This window comes from Zea mays, chromosome 6, assembly GCF_902167145.1.
Source record: "Zea mays cultivar B73 chromosome 6, Zm-B73-REFERENCE-NAM-5.0, whole genome shotgun sequence".
In the NCBI taxonomy this organism is placed as follows: domain Eukaryota; kingdom Viridiplantae; phylum Streptophyta; class Magnoliopsida; order Poales; family Poaceae; genus Zea; species Zea mays.
The window spans coordinates 118267019-118284818 of record NC_050101.1 but is presented as its reverse complement, the minus strand read 5'-3'; the positions used below and the strand labels follow the sequence as shown (position 1 = coordinate 118284818).

Below are 17800 nucleotides of genomic sequence, written 5' to 3'. Positions count from 1 at the left end.
TGGTGCACCGGACTGTCCGGTGGTGCACCGGACTGTCCGGTGCACTCGACGACAGAAAGCTGCTGCTTTCTGTCCAACGGCTAGTTTGGGGTGTGGAGGCTATAAATACCACCCCAACTGGCCATTCTCAAGTGAGAGCCCAAGCAACATACCAAGACACATAGTGCATATTTCCAAGAGCTCAAACACCCAAGTGCTTAATAGAATCACTCGATGATTAGCATAGGTGCTTTGCGAAGTGCTTAGGTTAGTTAGACCGCTTTAGCGCTTGCTCTAGGTGAACCCTAGATTGTTGAGTGAGTTTAGATAAACCTCACAACCCCTCGGCTCTTGCGTGAGTCGTTGTAATTGTACCGAGTGGGGCGAGAGTCTTGCGAGACCGTGACAACCGCGTTTGTGTCACGGCCGCCACCGTGTACCGGAGGGAACGAGGCCCGCGGCGTTTCGGCCGGAAGCTCGATAGTGAAGACGGCGGGGAGCGTCCGTGAGGAGCCGGAAGCGGAGCACCACTTGAGCGTGGAGAAGGCTCACGGCTCTCTACGGAGTTACTCGACCGTGGTGCTTGGCCCTCGCGTGGGCTTCCCTTTGCGTAGGGGCACCAACGAGGATTAGTCAGGACCTTGCGTGGTTCCGGATACCTCGGTAAAAATACCGGCGTCATCCACGAGAGTTTGCTTCTCTACTTAGCTCTTTACATTCCGCATTTATATTAAGCATTTAAGTTTCAATCTTGTAGTCATACTTATTTAGTGTAGATTGAAACTTAGCCTTTTGCGGTAGAGATAGCAACACTTAGACAAAACCTAGTTTGCACATTCTAGTTTTGATTACTTGCATAGGTTTTGCTCTAGGGATTTAATTGTGGCCTAGTTTAGTAAAAGTTTTAGAAGTCCTAATTCACCCCCCTCTTAGGCGTCACCCGTTTCCTACATGGCGCTCTACATGTTGGTCTCTAAGACGACGACAATCACGTTGGTGTCGTTCGTCACGTTCGTGGGGCTCTGTTGTTGACGGGCAGAAACACAACATCGGAGTCGGACACGACACTACAGCAAGAGAGAAGAGCAGGGGAAGAATGGGGTAAAAAGAGCAATACTAATATGTATTACACGCTCGGGTGTAGATTATGATGATGGGCAAATTTTTAGATCTAGTAATAATAGTCACCGGATATCATAAATTATAATTGCAACACTCAATTTTTATATGATACTAGGCATCTGCCCGTGCGTTGCCACGAGGCGGGGAACGTGGGGAGCGGCGCCTAGGCTACAAATATTTTTATTGTTTATTTATAAACACTAAAGTATACATGGTGTGATGATTAGTTCCAAATTTCTAGAGCAAAAAAAGGGTGTGAATTTGAATGCTCGTTTTACACTTTTTTTGTGGAGATAATTGCCATTATGGACGAAGAGAGCAGGGGATTCGACGAAATGGAGGCGTTGGCGTTGGCTTCTCTGTTTTGGAGACGCAGGCGACAGCCAAACTCCAAAACGGAAACGAGACAACACTTGGGGCTGCGTAAACAGGTATTAGTTTCCTGTCCCCGTTTACCGTTCGTGTGCGCATACGCCGTCTGGCGTACTCCTCTCCACACCGTTGCATCTCCTCCATCGCCGAATTGGACTGCTCTCGGGGTCGACATCGCTTGCGTCTCTTCTTCCTCTTGCGGCTGCTTGCGGTCTCCTCTTCGCGGCGGTGAGTTCTCCTGCTCCGCCATTACCAGACCCATGCATTTCTCTGTCTTGTATGGTTATCGTCTCTTCTCTGACCGAACCCGGTTGTGAACTTAGGTTTTCTCTGATTTCGGATCCATGGATTTCAAGCCCATTGGCATTTCGCCAGACTCCAACGCTCTTCTCAACTCCCCCGATCTAGAACCTGTGGCATCACCGTTTACAAATCATGGTACACCAAGTTTATCTGCGCCACTACCGCCATTAGGGGAAATAGGTGGCAGGATATAGGAAGTTCAGAGGATTGATGGTATACCAAGTTCATCTTTAATTGTGAAAATAGTGTTGGATGCTCCTGCATTGTCTTTAATTTTTAAAATAGTCTCGCTTATGCTTGGAGGCTCCTGCATTGTCTGTAATATAGGAAGTTTAGAGGATTGATGATGAATCACAACTGGACTGGGATTCGATTATAGTTTCTGATGTATTGGATGAAGAAGACAGAGTACAAGTACCATGCGAAAATGAGATATATTGTAATCTTGGACTCAATAAAGAGGATGAGGCTGCGAATAATAGATTGCGTGATAGATTTTGTAGCAGTGGTACAAATTGTCATGCGCAAGGAAGTTTAGATACTGACAACGAAGACCACCATGCTGATCAGCCTTGTCAAGACAGAGAAATGCATGGGTCTGGTAATGACGGAGCAGGAGAACTCACCGCCGCGAAGAGGAGACCGCAAGCAGCCGCAAGAGGAAGAAGAGACGCAAGCGATGTCGACCCCGAGAGCAGTCCAATTCGGCGACGGAAGAGATGCGAATGGTCACAAGAGGAGTACGCCAGACAGCGTCTGCGCACGCGAACGGTAAATGGGGACAGGAAACTAATATCTGTTTACGTAGCTCCAAGTGCTGTCTCGTTTCCGTTTTGGAGTTTGGTTGTCGCCTGCGTCTCTAAACCAGAGAAGCCAACGCCAACGCCTCCATTTTATCGATTCCCTGCTCTCCTCGTCCATAATGACAATTATCTCTTTTTTGCGGGTGCTATTATGTTCTTATTCTTCTCCAAACCCGATGATCGCTGTCGTCTAATCTACCGCGCGCAAGCCTCCCCTCGGGGCTAGATCTCCGGTCTCCGCTTGCCCAATTTCCACCACTGAGGCGATGCAGGAAGCCAAGCACCTCACCACCTCAAAGCTTCCGCCGCAATCCCAATCCTCATCCCCATCCCCTTCGGCTCCCGCCGCGAACCCTCCCCCATACCATCACGACTATGGTACCTTTCACCGGCCGTTTCAGCCGACGCTGCCCGTCGTAGGCCCCGCCTACCATGACTACCATGCCTCTCCTATCGGTGGGTGCTCCTGTCCCGGCGCTATTACCCTCGATTCTCGCCCTTCTGGTTTCGAGATATGACTCGATGCTTCGGTCTGTTCGTTGGCGCTCAGGGTTCGGCAGCCAGGGGTTCGTTGCCTCCCCGGGCGCCGTCCAGCAGCAGGTCTTCGTGGAGGGCATCCCCGTCCGAGAGCCGCCCCTACCGTTCTGCGGCGTCGGCGTCGGCTGGTTTTTGTGAGTGCTCTATGTACCAAGGCGACACGGATCGAGCTAATACTGTGCGGCATGTTTGTTTGGGGCAATTGACGTTCGGTTGGGGGTAATTTAAACGAGGGAACGGGAGTTTCGAGTTAAGAGTTAAGTTTTTTTTTGTTGGTTTCGTGGAAGTCAGAGTTTGCTGTGGAGGAGAAATGCAGTTTAGAGGCCTATTCGCCTAGAGAGTCAAATGGTAATTAGGTGAGAATTGTGCTTTTAATGGATTTCATGACTTTTCTGTATAATTTACCATTCAAAACCTTCACAATAAACAAGGAATATGACCATGAAATCTGTCTTTAACTCCCTTTTATTTTCTTCCTACTGTTGCATCTAAACCACGTGATGCTCTTCCAACGCCTATTTTAGAACGGTGACATGATTCCACAATAGCCTGTTGTCTGGATTGTTTCCTTACGCTTCTTATAATAATGTTGGCAACTATTATCGGAGAAGGCTAAGCATTCTTCAGAGGAGTGCTCACCGGGCACTGAATAGGGCTTGGCGCAACTGGCGCAAATCGAGCTTGGCCAGAACCAGAGTAAAGAGGAGGAATATGTGCAGGCAAGATGGTGGCGGTGTGTGTGGTAGTTGTTCCTACACCACACCACGAAGCACCAGATGCGCGTCCTCCTGTGGTAGCGGCTGACTGAACATAATAGAAGTAGGGAAAGAACCCACCCAATCAGATCTGAAAAGAAAGTTGTGGCAACAACGGTTGCTTATTTCTGCTGGAGACTACTGGTTTTCATCACCAGCCACCGGCTGATGGATCTAGTTAAGATAAGAGAGGGATGTGCGTGAGGTGGTGTATGAAGGGAGGGGCGAAGGGGCTGAGGTGGTGATTGGTCGTGCGCTTGGCAATGTTTTGAAGTCGTCTGGTCGAACCTAGTCATATAGCTACTGACCAGTCGATTAGTCATGATTAGTCGTCGACCAGATCGACTAATCGACCCTAGTTGAGCTGGTCGTACATTTAGTCGTCCATATGTTTCTGGACATATATACTTATATAATATATAGTAATAGGATATAGTATATTCTTGAGGGCGAGGAGCGCTGCACAAGGTCAGGGAGTAGGGCGTTGCACAAGGTTAGGGAGTACAACAGCTCCTCCTTGGGCGGTGGCTCTACCTTGGGAGGGGGGTGGGGGCTCTGTCTTGGGGCGACAGCTGGAGCTGCAACTGTGTTTGCCGTTGGGGGATGCAGTCGTATGCGCCGGTGGCCTAGTCCTTGTGCGACGGTAGCTCCTAGTTCCTGTTCGCCGACATCTATGCGGGACTGGAGGGTGGCTGTGCACCCGTGCGGACTGGGACTGGAGTTGTTGTCTGTGCGGACTCAACCCTAGGAGCCCACAAAGAAAATTGCAGCCCACAAGTTCCCCAGCTCCAAAAGCCCATGCCCACAACCCATCTACAATCATGTCTAAACTGGTTGTCCCATGTCTAATCGGATGACTAATCGTGATTAGTCGTCGACTAATTGGACAACTATTATTCTAGTCGTACTAGTCGCATCGGTGAGCTGGTCGATTACAAGATACCGACTAGGCCGACTAATCCCGATTAGTCGGACGACTTGAAAACACTGGCGCTTGGCAGGAGTGGGCCTTGGAGTATGTTCAATGTAATCAGGTTCTATCCGATGCAAGGTCAGACGCGCGTAGTATGCATATCAGAGCCAATATGTCAGATTTTTGTGACACCTAGGATACATATCCAACATGTATCAATATATGGAATAAGTCTACATAACCCCCTGACGTTTAGAGGGTGGTCTAATTTACCCCCTCACCTTAAAAACCGGTTGTTGAACCTCCTGAGCTTTACAAAAGCAGACAAATAACCCCCTGGGCGGTTTTAGTGGGTGGTTTTGATGACATGACACTGATTTAAGCGGCACCAATTTATCTTTTTAGTTCTGTCATCTAATAGAATCCAAATTTTGTATAATTTTAAAGAAAAATCAATAATTACATATTATATTTGCCCTAGTTTTCCTAAAATTTTTGGAGTAAAATATTAATTACTAAAAATATAAAATTACATAAAAAACATAATATTTTTGTATCTTATTCATTTCTTATCTTGTGAGGCTAAAACTTTTACTAGAGCTAAATAATGCTACAAATAAACTACTTAATTTTTTGTTGATTTTATTAAAGAAGTTGAGTTATCTTTCTTCTAATTAGTAACTAAATCAATTTTACATTTGTTGTTTTTAGAAACACGTATCAAACAGTAATAACACGATATCCAATTTTTATGTAGATCCTCTATTAGATAAACAAACATACACCATTTTTTTGAATTTTCTGAGAATTTTGAATTTGGACCCATAATTTACATAAATATTTTAGAGAACTTTATATAGATCTAGATTCAAATTTCTTAGAAAATTCTAGAAATATTTATGTATCTTAGTTTATCTAAGAGAAGATCTGTGTAAAAATTGGAGATTATTTTTGTATTGTTTGCTAAGTGTTGTAAAAAAACAAATGTAAAATTGATTTTGTTACTAATTAGAAGAAAGACAACTTAACTTCCTTAATAAAATCAACAAAAATTTTAGTAGTTTAGTTATAACATTATTTATCTGTATTAAAAGTTTTAGCCTTAAAATATAAGAAATGAATAAGAGACAATAAGATTAATGCCTTTTTATATAGTTTTTGATTTTTATTGATTAATCTTTTACTGCTAAAATTTCAGGAAAATTAGGGCAAATATAATATAAAATTACTGATTTTTATGTATCATTATATAATTTTGGATACTGTTAGATAACAAAATTATAAAAAAAGATAATTTGTGTCACTTAAATCAGTGCCACACCATCAAAACCATCCACTAAAACCGCCTAGGGGTTATTTGTCTGGTTTTATAAAGCTCAGGGGGTTAAACAACCGGTTTTGAAGGTGAGGGGGTGAAGTAGACCACCTTCTAAAGGTCAGGGGGTTATGTAGACTTATTCCATCAATATATGATACGGATTGGATACACGATGCACTACCCCCAGACCTCAAGACGTATCCGCGATGGCACATCTTTAGCTCTGAGACCTGACCCTAGTATGTTACTTAGGGCTTGTTTGGAACTGCTCTGCTCCAATTTTTTTCAACTCTACTATACCAATTCCACTATGGGACAACTTCACTCTGAAGTCGGTGGACATATTTGGCTTTGGCATGGACTCTGACTAGTTTTAGAAATGGTAGGTTTTTCCTTGGAAAAGTCTAATATGGCTTTGGATGATGTTTTGGTGTATGTTTTGATGTATGTAAGCATATGTCAGTGAATAGTTTTGTTACCAATTGGAATATCATGTAAAATATTATAATTACTATGAATTTAATTGAAAAAACATACACATATACTGTTATGACCGGCATGACGGCATCCCATACCGTCGTTTGTTAGTTTGTTAGATCGGATAGAGTTTGTTAGGATCAGGTTGTTAGTCTTGGATAGACTTTGAGGCGGCTATCTCAACCATATATATAGCCTCTTTTGGCTAAGGAATAAAGCAAGCAGTCAAGTATCTTGCCCGTGCTTCCCTTCAACTCATCTACTGTCCATCCGACACCGAGACACTGTTCACCCGTGGTACTGTTCGTCGCGTGTACTGTTCATCCTGGGACGACGGCGCCGGGGTCCTGGTCCTAGACCTCAGACCTACCACTCGTACTACCTCCGTAACCCTAGCTCCAACATATACACTGTCTGATTCTTTTTTTTTCTTTAGAAAGATAGAAAAGGGAGAACAGAAAGAAGTCAGAAGATGCAATTTATTTCAGCGTAAAAATACAGTCTTTGTTTAAATGCATAATACAACACAATATCTCATCTTCCAATTGTATGGAACAACCCTTCCGTCGTAGCCGCTGATTGCCTTTACATCTCCCCCTTTAAATTAGTACTAGATTTTTTCACTGCATATTTGATCAATCGTAAAGCGCGGAGAGCAAACATAGATAGTCATATACTCCCTCCGATTTTTTTATTTGACGTTTGTTAGTATAAAGTTGAACTATGTCAAATAAAAAAATGGAGGTAGTATCATTTAGCTGGAAGACCGCATGTTGCCATGTTTAAAAAAGATTGAACAGTCAATGTACAAGAAAAACAAGATGAAAGTAAACGCAGGTACAATTCCCATTGCAAGCATGTGCACTTCCTTAGACAGTAACCAGTTAACCACCATATGACCGTAAAATGACTGAAAGAAATAATTGGGCAGTCCTGGCTCCAGAATGGGTATGACTATTTAAATGTATGTGCCTAAGCTAACATGGCACAAGTGGATACAAAAACTGAAACTGTATTATGTCCATCAGAATAATTTGGATCACCCTACAGAGGTAAGTTATGTTTATAAAGAAGCCCTAAACTTCATGAATGCGGAGAAATTTGTCAGTAAAAGGACAGACCCAGTGCTAGTGGCTCCCACATGAGTAGGGTCTAGGGTGGGAATAACCGAGGTAAGCCTTACTCCCTGCATTTTTGCAGAGAGGCTATGTCGAACCCATGACTTTTGGCTCAGTGGAAAGGCTTCTATGTCGAACCCATGACTTTTGGCTCAGTGGAAAGGCTTCTGAATACCGTGCGTCCGTGCCAGGCCTGCCATTCTAGAAATTCGACATTAAATGGAAAAAATCAAACACATCAGTTCCCTACGTGTCGACCAAGCATGTAGTGAACTGTAACCAAGCCTCAATCAAGGGAGCCCTATCTGTTGGAGTATTAGTGGAATATATTCAGCTGTGGGATCTCCTATCTGAAGTAGTGTTGCAGCAAGAAATATAAGACAAACATGTGTTCAGCATAGCCTCAGATGGTATTTATTCAGCTAAATCTATATGAGGGTCTTTTTGGAGGATCAACTTCTTTTGGCCACTACTGTAGGGTGTGGAAAACCTGGGCCCTGGGCCCCATCAAAGCGCAGATTTTTCCTCTGGCTTGCAACTCACAAGAGGTGCTGGGCTGCTAACAGGCTTGCTAAAAGAGGTCTTGACCACCCATCCAAGTGCCCTTTATGCGACCAAGAAGCTCAAACCTTGGACCATCTTTTAGTATCTTGTGTTTTCTCAAGGGAGTTCTGGTTCAAGTTGCTGAGACAATTGGGTCTGCAATTTCCCGCCCCACAGCTAGGTTTGCCCTCCTTCATGTTATGGTGGAAAGAAGCTTCAGGGTCTGTCAATGGACCTATCAAGAAGGGGCTAAATTCTATCATTGCCTTAGGGGCTTGGATCATCTGGAATCATCGAAACAAATGTATCTTTGAGGGTTGGACCCCCAATATTTCTCTAGCTCTTAGTTTAGCTAGGGAAGAGAGATTGATGTGGGAAATGGCTGGGGCAAAAAGCCTCTCCTACTTGGCGGCCTCCTCCCCTGATGCTTAGTTCAGTGTAGTGTAGTTTCCTAGATGGATCTTTTTTGGTTTCTGAGTTTTCGACCTCCGTAAGGAAGCCCTTGTATTTGGTCTTCTTTAGACCTTTTTTCCCCTCTTCTTAATATAATGGTGCAGTTCTCCTGCGTTTTTCGAAAAAAATCATGGACTAATCACTGTATACATGCTGATGGTTGCTTACATACACCAGTATGATTTGAATATATAGAATGCATAGAATATATAGACTGAAAGGACAATAGTCTCAGTGTCTCACACACAAACATGTAACTCACATTATGCCTGGGATTTTCGCAGATAGGATTACAAGAAACACAAAGGCAAACTTTTGTCTAGTTGCAGGTAACTTAATAGTTGCTACTCAAGGTAAATTAACACAAATGTTGGCAGGCACTATACACTTACTACTGAGTACCACGCCTTTGGCCTCTGAGGCACATCCATTATGAGCTAAATCCATGTCAAGTCTAGATGAAAATGAATCGGTAACAGATGGACAATATGCAACACCAAGACATAACCAAACTGGATAAATCTATTTGCACAACACACATGGCCCCAATCAAACAGTAGCGTTATACCACAGTAGCATCCACAATCTACTCCCGGATGGAAAAAAAAACTCAAATACAAGAATGGTTAGACTAGGGTCTAACAGAGGGGAAGGAAGGCACACAGTACCTGAAATTGGGCTTGCAAGGAATGTGAGGATGTGGGCACTGTAGAACTTGAGCACTGTCCTGGTGTCCAGATTCAGGATCTTCACGTTGACTTCCCTGAGCTCCCTTCCGGTGGCTGCAACCTCGATCATGACAACGATGAGGAGAGCCGCATGGGGACGGGAGGAAGAGGGTGGCACAGTTTTTTGGGAACGAGAGACGTAGTTGTGTAGGAGGGTCGGAGGGGCCGGAGAAGGCCCTTGATGCCTTCTGTCGCCGCTGTAGCGGTATGACTCTTAGCTCATGGTTTACTTTTATGGTGCTCCTGTCTAGGTGCAGCTGCCTGAGGACTCAGTGTATGGTAGTGGCGACCATTGTTGTTCTAGGCGTTGAATGGCCTGCGTTGCTGTCGACCTTTGCATCGACCGAGGATACAGAAGTCTGGATTGTTTCATGTCTAACCTGGTACCAAGATGTTTTGGCGTGGTTGGGGTAGAGGTAGTAGTGGCAATGCACTCTGATTACGTAGGTGGTACTCGTGGCTAGGATCAGGTCGAGGTTTCCCCCCTCTATGTCCTATCTTGGAGGAATGAGATATGTGAGAAGGATACTATCTATTGCTTAACCTTTGTCTCATACGATCCTTTGATTAAATAAACTCACCAAGGGCTAATAAACTGACAGCTAATGTCTTCTATAATTAAGGCCCACAGATTGGCCTTCATGGCGTTTGGCATGCTCGGCCGCACATCCAGCTTGTTTGGTGTGTTTCTTGTGCCTACAGGAGTAGTGCCGTTTGTCGACCCCACATGACATAGTTGATGCGATACTTTGTGGTATCACTAGCTTAGTTTTGTAAGAATTTGTGCAAGTCTATTGTCTCTTGTAGTAAATCTGCTCATGTGAACATTTGTTCTTTATTTTTGCATTCTCTTGTTCTAAAATACAATGTCTCCACCATACAAACTTAGTTTCTGTATTCTATTGAAGGTTCTTATTGGGGTTCTTCTTGGCGGCAATCCCCTGGTATGCTGGTGCGTTCCTTCTATTCTTTGTTGCTTTGGACCACAGAGAGAAGCCTGGATTAATCGCATGCACCGTTGCTGTAAGTACCCAATTGCTAAACTAAATAACAAAACGAGAGTTCTTACATGTTCTTCATGCCGGAGAAGTGTTCTCTAGTTATTGTTGTATGTGTGATACATATAGTTACTTATACATTGATATAATTCTGTGCTCTTGCATCCTACAATTAAAATACACCATCTGTACTGTTGCTGGATGTTAGCTGCCACTGCCATTATAGGTACCAGTGCACTAGGACAAGAGACAAAAGAAGATCAACGGATATCTCTTGTTACTAGTGGGTTTGGATAATCCTGATAGTAGTCATCATAAACATAACTAGTATCTTTCTTGATGTTGAATTGTTAATATGTTCCTGTTATGTTCCTAGTTGGATGCTTGGTATGACTCCGGTCTGCAGTACTATTAGGCTACATGTGTTTTATGATGTACCCCCTCTGTTGTAAGTCGTCCTAGGCTTCTGGCTTTTATATGTGCATAGGTTTTGCTATGTACCTAGATATAAATGTCAAGTACATACATAGGGAGTGATTGTCGAAAGCACCCTAAGATTGTTTGGTTACTTGTTCCATGCTCGTAGCTATACTTTACCTAGTGCAAAAAGTACCCTTTGGCCAGGTTTGCTTGGGACGGGAGTTGGCTGTTTTAGGAAGCCTGGCTTGTGCTAATGGCCAGAAGGATATCCTCCACCTCCCTCTCGTTGATATGCCTGTGGCAGCCATCATTAGTGGCACGGTGCCAAGATGTTTTGCACCATAACCTCCACGGGAGTGCGCTACCCACTCTGATCTTAGCTATGGAGGATGCACTCTAGCAGTTGAAGGGTTATGCCTGCAGGTGCGCACACGCCATGGGATGAGATCCGCACCATCAGCAGCACATCAATAGTGGCCAGGGCGAGGCCACCAGTGCTAATGTGCCCTCCACTTCCTGGCGACCATAGCTCCTGTACCCTTTGCATCACAAGCCCACCGGGCAGTGGATGGTCACTTCAAGAGACAAATATATGTTCTAACATACAAAGCATCTTTTCCTTTCTGGGAGATTTGCTAATTTGCCATTAGTACTAGTGGGCTTCGGAAACTTATCATCGAGCCCACAAATCATAGACTCAAAGGACATTATAGCAAGGAGGCAACAAATTCAGTGGTAAAATTCCAATTACTTCTTTTCTTTACGCGTTTTGGATGTTACAACACCGCCATTCGCCAGTGGAGCACTGTTGGCGCCCTCAAACCATAGGCTCTAGGGAAGAGGGTCGCGAAGGGGGGGAAGACGAAGAGGGGCCTGGACCCAAGGAAGGGAGACGTCGTGGGGTTCCCGTAGAGGGGCAGCTGGCCTAGAGGTGCACATATGCTGACGGGGAGGAGCGCTGCTGGTGCTTGGAACCCTATGCGTGGGTGTTTCCCGAGCATAGAAACATCCGCTCGGTCCTCTTCTCACGGGTGGGGGAGGGGAATAGGGAGAAAATAATGAATCGGTAAATATCATAACCAAGTGGTAGGTGACTGGGTTGGATTTTTTCATAAAAACATGGATTTCACAGCTGGTGGAAGGTGCCTTTATTAGAGAATTTGGGTGGTAGTCAACCCCTTTGGTTGGCTTTTGGCTTTCTAGGAATCCATATCAGGTTGAAAAGGCCAACCAAAAGCACCCTTACAGTTTTGAATGGAAGAAGTACTTAATTCCTTCTTTTTTAAAATTTTTTTTTGGGTTTCAATGGAACATATATAGCCCATGCCAAATCTGCACTAGGGCATGTCATGCGATTGACAACCTTTGATTCAAGGAATATATTACTTATTGTTGTTTTAGTTGGTTGTCAAATTGTAACCGAATTCTTTTTGTAGGGCATATTTGCACTAGTTCCATTCATCCTGAACGGTATCAGATTGAACCCTTTCTGGTGATCAGTGCTTGCCAATCCAGATCCACATGACTAATGTTTTCAGCACCACATTCGATATGTTCATAGCTGTATTATTTTGCTCAAACTTGCGAAGAACAAAATATATGAGCTTATGTGTAAAAAGGAATTGCCATGCTGTTTTATGTCCGCAGCAGGTTCATGCCCTGTGATATGTGTAATCATGAATTGTACAGTTTATCTGTACCGCAGCAGTTTACGAGAGGTCTAGTAAAAGCACATTTTACCCATCTTTTGAATTTGCCTTACAATCTTGTCAATCTCCTATAACACCAGTCAGCATCCCATCCATTTTTCCTTCTCTTTATAGATGACTAGATGTACCATGAAGCTGGAAATGGGGCTTCGGGGATACATGTCACAGTGAATTTTCAAATCCTGTGTAAGTGATCCATATTCAGGCCATTGCAGCTGTTTACAGGCCTCACGTTGGGGCCTGGAGCTTTGCTACTGGTTATTCGAGTTGCTTTGGTGAGTTTTTGTTTCAGACGTTAGCCAAGCTGATCAAAATGGCATGTACAGAAAAATTGCAGAATCCACAATTTTATCCTTTAAATGAAACGAAAAAATATCAAATGTTGCTATCTTATCTTGGCAAAAGAAAAAAATATAAAAATATTCTCTCTTTGCATCGCATGCGATAAAATGTTAAAGCTGTTTTTTTCCTTTCAAAGTAAACGTCTGTCTCCAGCTTGTGTAGCCAAAACATGCAGAACTGCCGCGGTTATAATCACCATGTGTAATCGTCTGTGTCACCAGCTTGTGTAGCCAAAGCATGCCCAACTGCTTTCAATAATCGTCTATATCTCACCAGCTTGGGTAGCCAAAGCATGCAGAACTAATCACCATGGTTTCACTCCTGATTTAAGGTACTCCTGATTTAAGGTAATCCATGCCGGACGACTGCTCGAACTCCCCGGTGTACTCCTCGGAGGCGAAGGCGGTGGCACGGAGCTGCTGGATGGCGGCCGCTTGCTGGTGGCCGGAGTCGAAATTCCGGCTCTGCCCCACCTTCACCCCATTGCTTAGGTCGGACATGCCTCCTTCGTCGTCCAGTGCCCTCATCACCTGCACGAACGAACAACGCAAACGACGTCTGGTTTCCAGTCCCCAGCACTGCCGGTTTAATTCGCAGATGTATGTATGTATATATATATACCTGCACCATCCGCGGGCGCTTGGGAGCCGAGTGGCGGACGCAGGCGGACGCGGCCTCCACCATCACCATCATCTGGCCCCTGTCGTAGGCGGCGCCGCCGTCCACCAGCCGGGGGTCGACCACCGCGCCGAGGTCGCCCGTCTCGATGGCGTCCACGAGGACGGGCCGCGCCTGGCAGCGCGACAGGGCTAGCGTACGTCAGTGAAACCGACGACAGGCCGCGTGCGCTAGCGTCGATCGTCGACGTACGCACCCACTCGACGAGGCTCTCCTCCCCTTGGCGCGCTTGGTCCACCGGCTTCCGTCCCGTGATGAGCTCCAGCAGCACGACGCCGAAGGAGAACACGTCGGACCGGTCCGTCAGCTTCCCGCTCGACGCGTACTCGGGCGCAAGGTACCTGCATTGCATGCATGCGTTAATTTCATGTCATTATTATTATTATATATTGTCGCGGTGCAAATGGATCGCCAGCTAGCCTCTGCAGGTATGGTTTGGTTTCGGAAGCTAAGACTGAAGATGCATGGACCGGGGAAGAGAATGAATACTGGACTGACGTGGACGCACCCAAACGTCCCCATGATGCGAGTGGAGACATGCGTGTTCGTGTCGTTGGTGAGCTTGGCCAGGCCGAAATCTGCAACCTGCGCACCACATCTCAACACGGCCCGGACCGCAGAGGTGAGACCGTGACCGTGAGACAGCAGCAGCAGCTAGCTAGCATTCTACTACTTTATTTAATGAATAATAATAGTCCTCGTCAGCCATGCCTGTGCTTGGAACGAATAGTCAAGCAGGATGTTGGCGGACTTTATATCCCTGTGGATGATCCTCGGGTGACCTGCAAATGTAAAAGCACGTACAGCATCCGTCAGGAAGAAGAAAATAATGAACATTGTTGCTGTGTTGTGCATCAATGAGACCACTGGTCCAATATATACAGGATTATTAGGCCATGTTTGAAACCATTAGAGCTGTTAGAATTAACCATAGAGGTTCTAATAGCCCAGATAATTGTTAGCTAACTCACCACTAACAATTAGTTGCCTCAATCTAGCTAGCTAACAATTTGTTAGCCGGCTAACTATTAATTAGCTTTAGGGTTCCAAACATCTAGCCTTAGTTTGCCACATTGTGTGTTAACTCGTCGTTGCAAGCAAGATAGCAGCATGCATACAGTCTTCATGCAGGTACGCCAGTCCCTTCGCGGCGCCGATGGCGATCTTGAGCCTCGTCGGCCAGTCCATCACCGGCATGCCACGACCTACACAGCAGCAGATCAAATAGAGATATGCCGAAACCTTGGGTAAATTTGCATCAGAACGCACGCGCGTAGTACATATAAATACAACCCTTAGCTTGCATCGAATAGTAGCTAGTAGTACGTACCGTGGAGATGGTGCTCCAGGGTGCCGTTGGGCACGAACTCGTAGATGAGCATGCGGTGGTGCTGCGCCACGCAGTAGCCGACGAGGGAGACGAGGTGGCGGTGGTGCACGCGGCTGATGATCTCCACCTCCGCCTGGAACTCGCGCTCGCCCTGCCCGCTGCCGGCCTTCAGCTGCTTCACGGCCACGCACTTGCCGTCGCCCAGCCACCCCTTGTACACGCACCCGAACCCGCCCTCGCCGATCACGTTGTCGCGGGAGAAGTTGCTGGTGATGCTCGTCAGCTCCTCGTAGCTGAACGACGCCATGGACCCCGGCGCCGCCGCCGCATCCATGCTGCCTGACTGGTTCTGGTAGTGGTAGTACCCTCCTCCCCCGCCCATGTCCGCCGACTCGCCCGCCGCCGGCTGCGTGTACGACGGGTTGTTCGAGCCCATGAACTGACCTGACGCCATGTTATAGTTGCTGCCATCTGCGTGCGTGCGTGCACGCGTGCAGCCGCCCATTTATTTGCAATTAATTTTCCATGCATGATCATGATTCATGAGCTGAGCTCAGCATATATATATATATATATATATATGGTGTGGTTACCGTACCGTTGTGATAAACTAGCCCACCAGTTTTCTTCTTCCTCCTCTTAGACACCAGGAAAACAGCCAGCAGAGCAAACATCAAGCCCGTGATCGCCGCACCGGCAATGGCCGCGGCAACATGGCTACTGCCTACTACTCTTGTTGATGTGCTCCCACCACCGCCGTTGGACGCGCCGGTACTGGCTTCTTGGGATGACGACGACGCAGCAGAACCCGGGACGCTGGTACTCGACATCACGGTGGCGCCAGGCGCGGTGGGCACGAGCCCGGGCGGCGGCAGCGCTCCCGGCGGGCTATTATTAGACGGCACGGGGACGGGGATTATGACTACCGATTGGTTCGTCGGCGGCGCGGGCGGCGACGACGACGGAGGAGATGGTGGTGGTGGTGGACTTTGTGGAGTATTCGAAGGCTGGGAGTTTGGCTGGTCAACATCGCTCTGAGGTGGCGGAGATTGAGATGACGACTGAGGAGGAGATTCTCTCGACGGCGAAGGCGACCAGCCTGACGGTGCGGGAGGGGCCTGGTTAGAGGACGAAGACTGAGGCGAAGGTGAGGAGCCTTCTGACGACCGTTGCGGAGGCGACGACGATCTGCCCGAGGGTGGTGGTGAGGGTTGAGAAGGTGGAGTTGGCGGTGACGAGGACGTCGAGTTGCCGCCACCGCTCCAAGAAGATGGCGAAGGTGGTGGGCTTGGTGGCGGCTGCGAGGACGGCGGTGGAGGTGACGATCGTGATGGCGGAGGGCTAGAGGAGGAGGACGACGGATCTTGCCAATCTGATGGTGGCGTTGATCTTGAGCCCTCTGAGTCTGAGCTTGGAGTTGGAGGTGGGCTGCTACTAGGCCAGCCATTCCTCGGTTTAGGGGGTGAGCTTGAGCTTGATGAACCGCGGGGTGCAGGCGCCGTGGAATTGTTGCCACCTCCATTTCCTCCGCTCGACGGTGACGAGCTCGGCGACGGCGCTATGTCGGACATGCTCTTTTTCGTAGATATGCTGCCTCTTTTATTGGTTCACGATCCAATAAGTTGGTACTACGTAGCTCTGCCGCCAGAAACATAAAGAAGCTTGTCCCGATCAACTTGTTGGGATCTTTCCTTGATTCCTTTGCTCCTCGACGTGCATGTGAACTGCAATCACCAAGCTTCTTTCTCCCCATTCTCCTCTAGCACAGCAGGTCGCCGTCTAGCATCTTGAATGCGAAGCATCTGCTCTTGTTGGGAGAATGGGAGATTATATTTGCCGATCGTCACAGTGAGACTCAAGGTTTTACTTGGCAGCCTGAAAACTCCACAGAAGCGATTTTGTTGATCATCAAGTAAGAAAATGTAATGAAAGAAATTGCAACTCGTCAAGAGGCACGGAAGATGCGTTCTTGTCATCGAATGCCTATGATTAGGAGGATCCATGAGTCTAGAGCAACAAAAAAGATGCAACCTAATTAAGGAACAAGCACTATTTAGGCATTTCCATTCTTAGCTAGCCTCAACGGGGAAATTGTGACAGCCTGAAAATAGAATGGGAAATAGTGCCAAATTTGTTATAACCTTTACCATGATTGGTTCAGGAGCTCCTTCCTAGAGGGTAGGAGCAGATCTAAATTCAGACCATTGTTTCTTCGCGGGCCAATTTGGTTATGTACATCTACACCTGTTTAATGGCTTGTTTGGTTAGGGATGAATTGAGGATGATGTGGAGAGGATTAAATCTTTTTTTATTTAAATTTGGGAGGGATTTAATCCCTCCAATTCCCTCGATACATCCCTAACCGAACTAGCCCTAAATTGGAAAACCAGTACAATATCTGTGCGCTGCGACGACACAATCATATTTGATACCTATAAAAAAATAAATTTAATATTAAAGTGAACATATGATCTACATATTAGATATTAAACTGATAAAAACAAATATTACATTACACTTTATCTTAGCCAAAAGGACGAGATATGTATTAGTTGAAAATGACTCTGGTCCTTTTTATAGCTTACTTGGTCGTTCGTCCTGTTTCAGGTAGCGTTGTGTGTGACTTCCTATTGTGTTAGGCTTGTGTGGTTCCTCATGACCCATCAACGGTATTAGCCTAGCGCTTCGCACGTGTATTAAGAGCGATAAAAATGAGATAAATATACCTAAACCATGATTTAGATGGTCATTAGTCCTAGATTGATGCATACCACAAGCATAACCAAAGGCGAAAAAACGGGCCAAGGAGTCGCCAGTATTATCCACACCATATACCGAACCTAGGGCTAGATAAACAGTGAATTGTCCATGTTCATAGGAACATCATAAATCCGATCTACAA

General features: G+C 46.1%; 2 protein-coding genes and 1 pseudogene across 7 annotated transcripts; 1 reads left to right on the top strand and 2 right to left on the bottom strand.

Annotated features, from left to right (window-relative positions):
- The first annotated feature begins 2700 nt into the window (after positions 1-2700).
- On the top strand, positions 2701-14463 carry LOC103629907 (60S ribosomal protein L18a-like). Of its 5 annotated transcripts, none has more exons than XR_004850266.1 (6): positions 2701-3035; positions 3130-3250; positions 10330-10444; positions 12276-12823; positions 13222-13905; positions 13988-14463. XR_004850266.1 is itself a non-coding variant. In XM_008650998.4 (4 exons), exons 1-4 carry the CDS (start codon positions 2846-2848, stop codon positions 12333-12335), a joined length of 486 nt encoding a protein of 161 aa, XP_008649220.1. In that variant the 5' UTR covers positions 2701-2845; the 3' UTR covers positions 12336-12728. The 5 variants fall into 5 exon arrangements, 1 of the variants encoding a protein (XP_008649220.1); XR_004850265.1 differs by having other exon boundaries at positions 13997-14426; XR_004850267.1 differs by having other exon boundaries at positions 12276-12734; positions 13238-14463.
- On the bottom strand, positions 12276-16869 carry LOC103629908 (proline-rich receptor-like protein kinase PERK12). Of its 2 annotated transcripts, XM_035960125.1 has the most exons (8): positions 15497-16869; positions 14899-15369; positions 14687-14773; positions 14280-14350; positions 14077-14153; positions 13765-13909; positions 13512-13682; positions 12961-13420 (listed from the first exon to the last, which is right to left on the bottom strand). In XM_035960125.1, the coding sequence occupies exons 1-8, from the start codon at positions 16467-16469 to the stop codon at positions 13217-13219; spliced, it is 2199 nt and encodes a 732-aa protein (XP_035816018.1). In that variant the 5' UTR covers positions 16470-16869; the 3' UTR covers positions 12961-13216. The 2 variants fall into 2 exon arrangements, with proteins under 2 accessions (XP_008649222.1, XP_035816018.1); XM_008651000.3 differs by having other exon boundaries at positions 12276-13420; positions 13512-13909.
- Positions 16870-17298: 429 nt separating this feature from the next.
- Positions 17299-17447, bottom strand: LOC111589712 (uncharacterized; annotated as a pseudogene).
- Between the last annotated feature and the right edge of the window lie 353 nt (positions 17448-17800).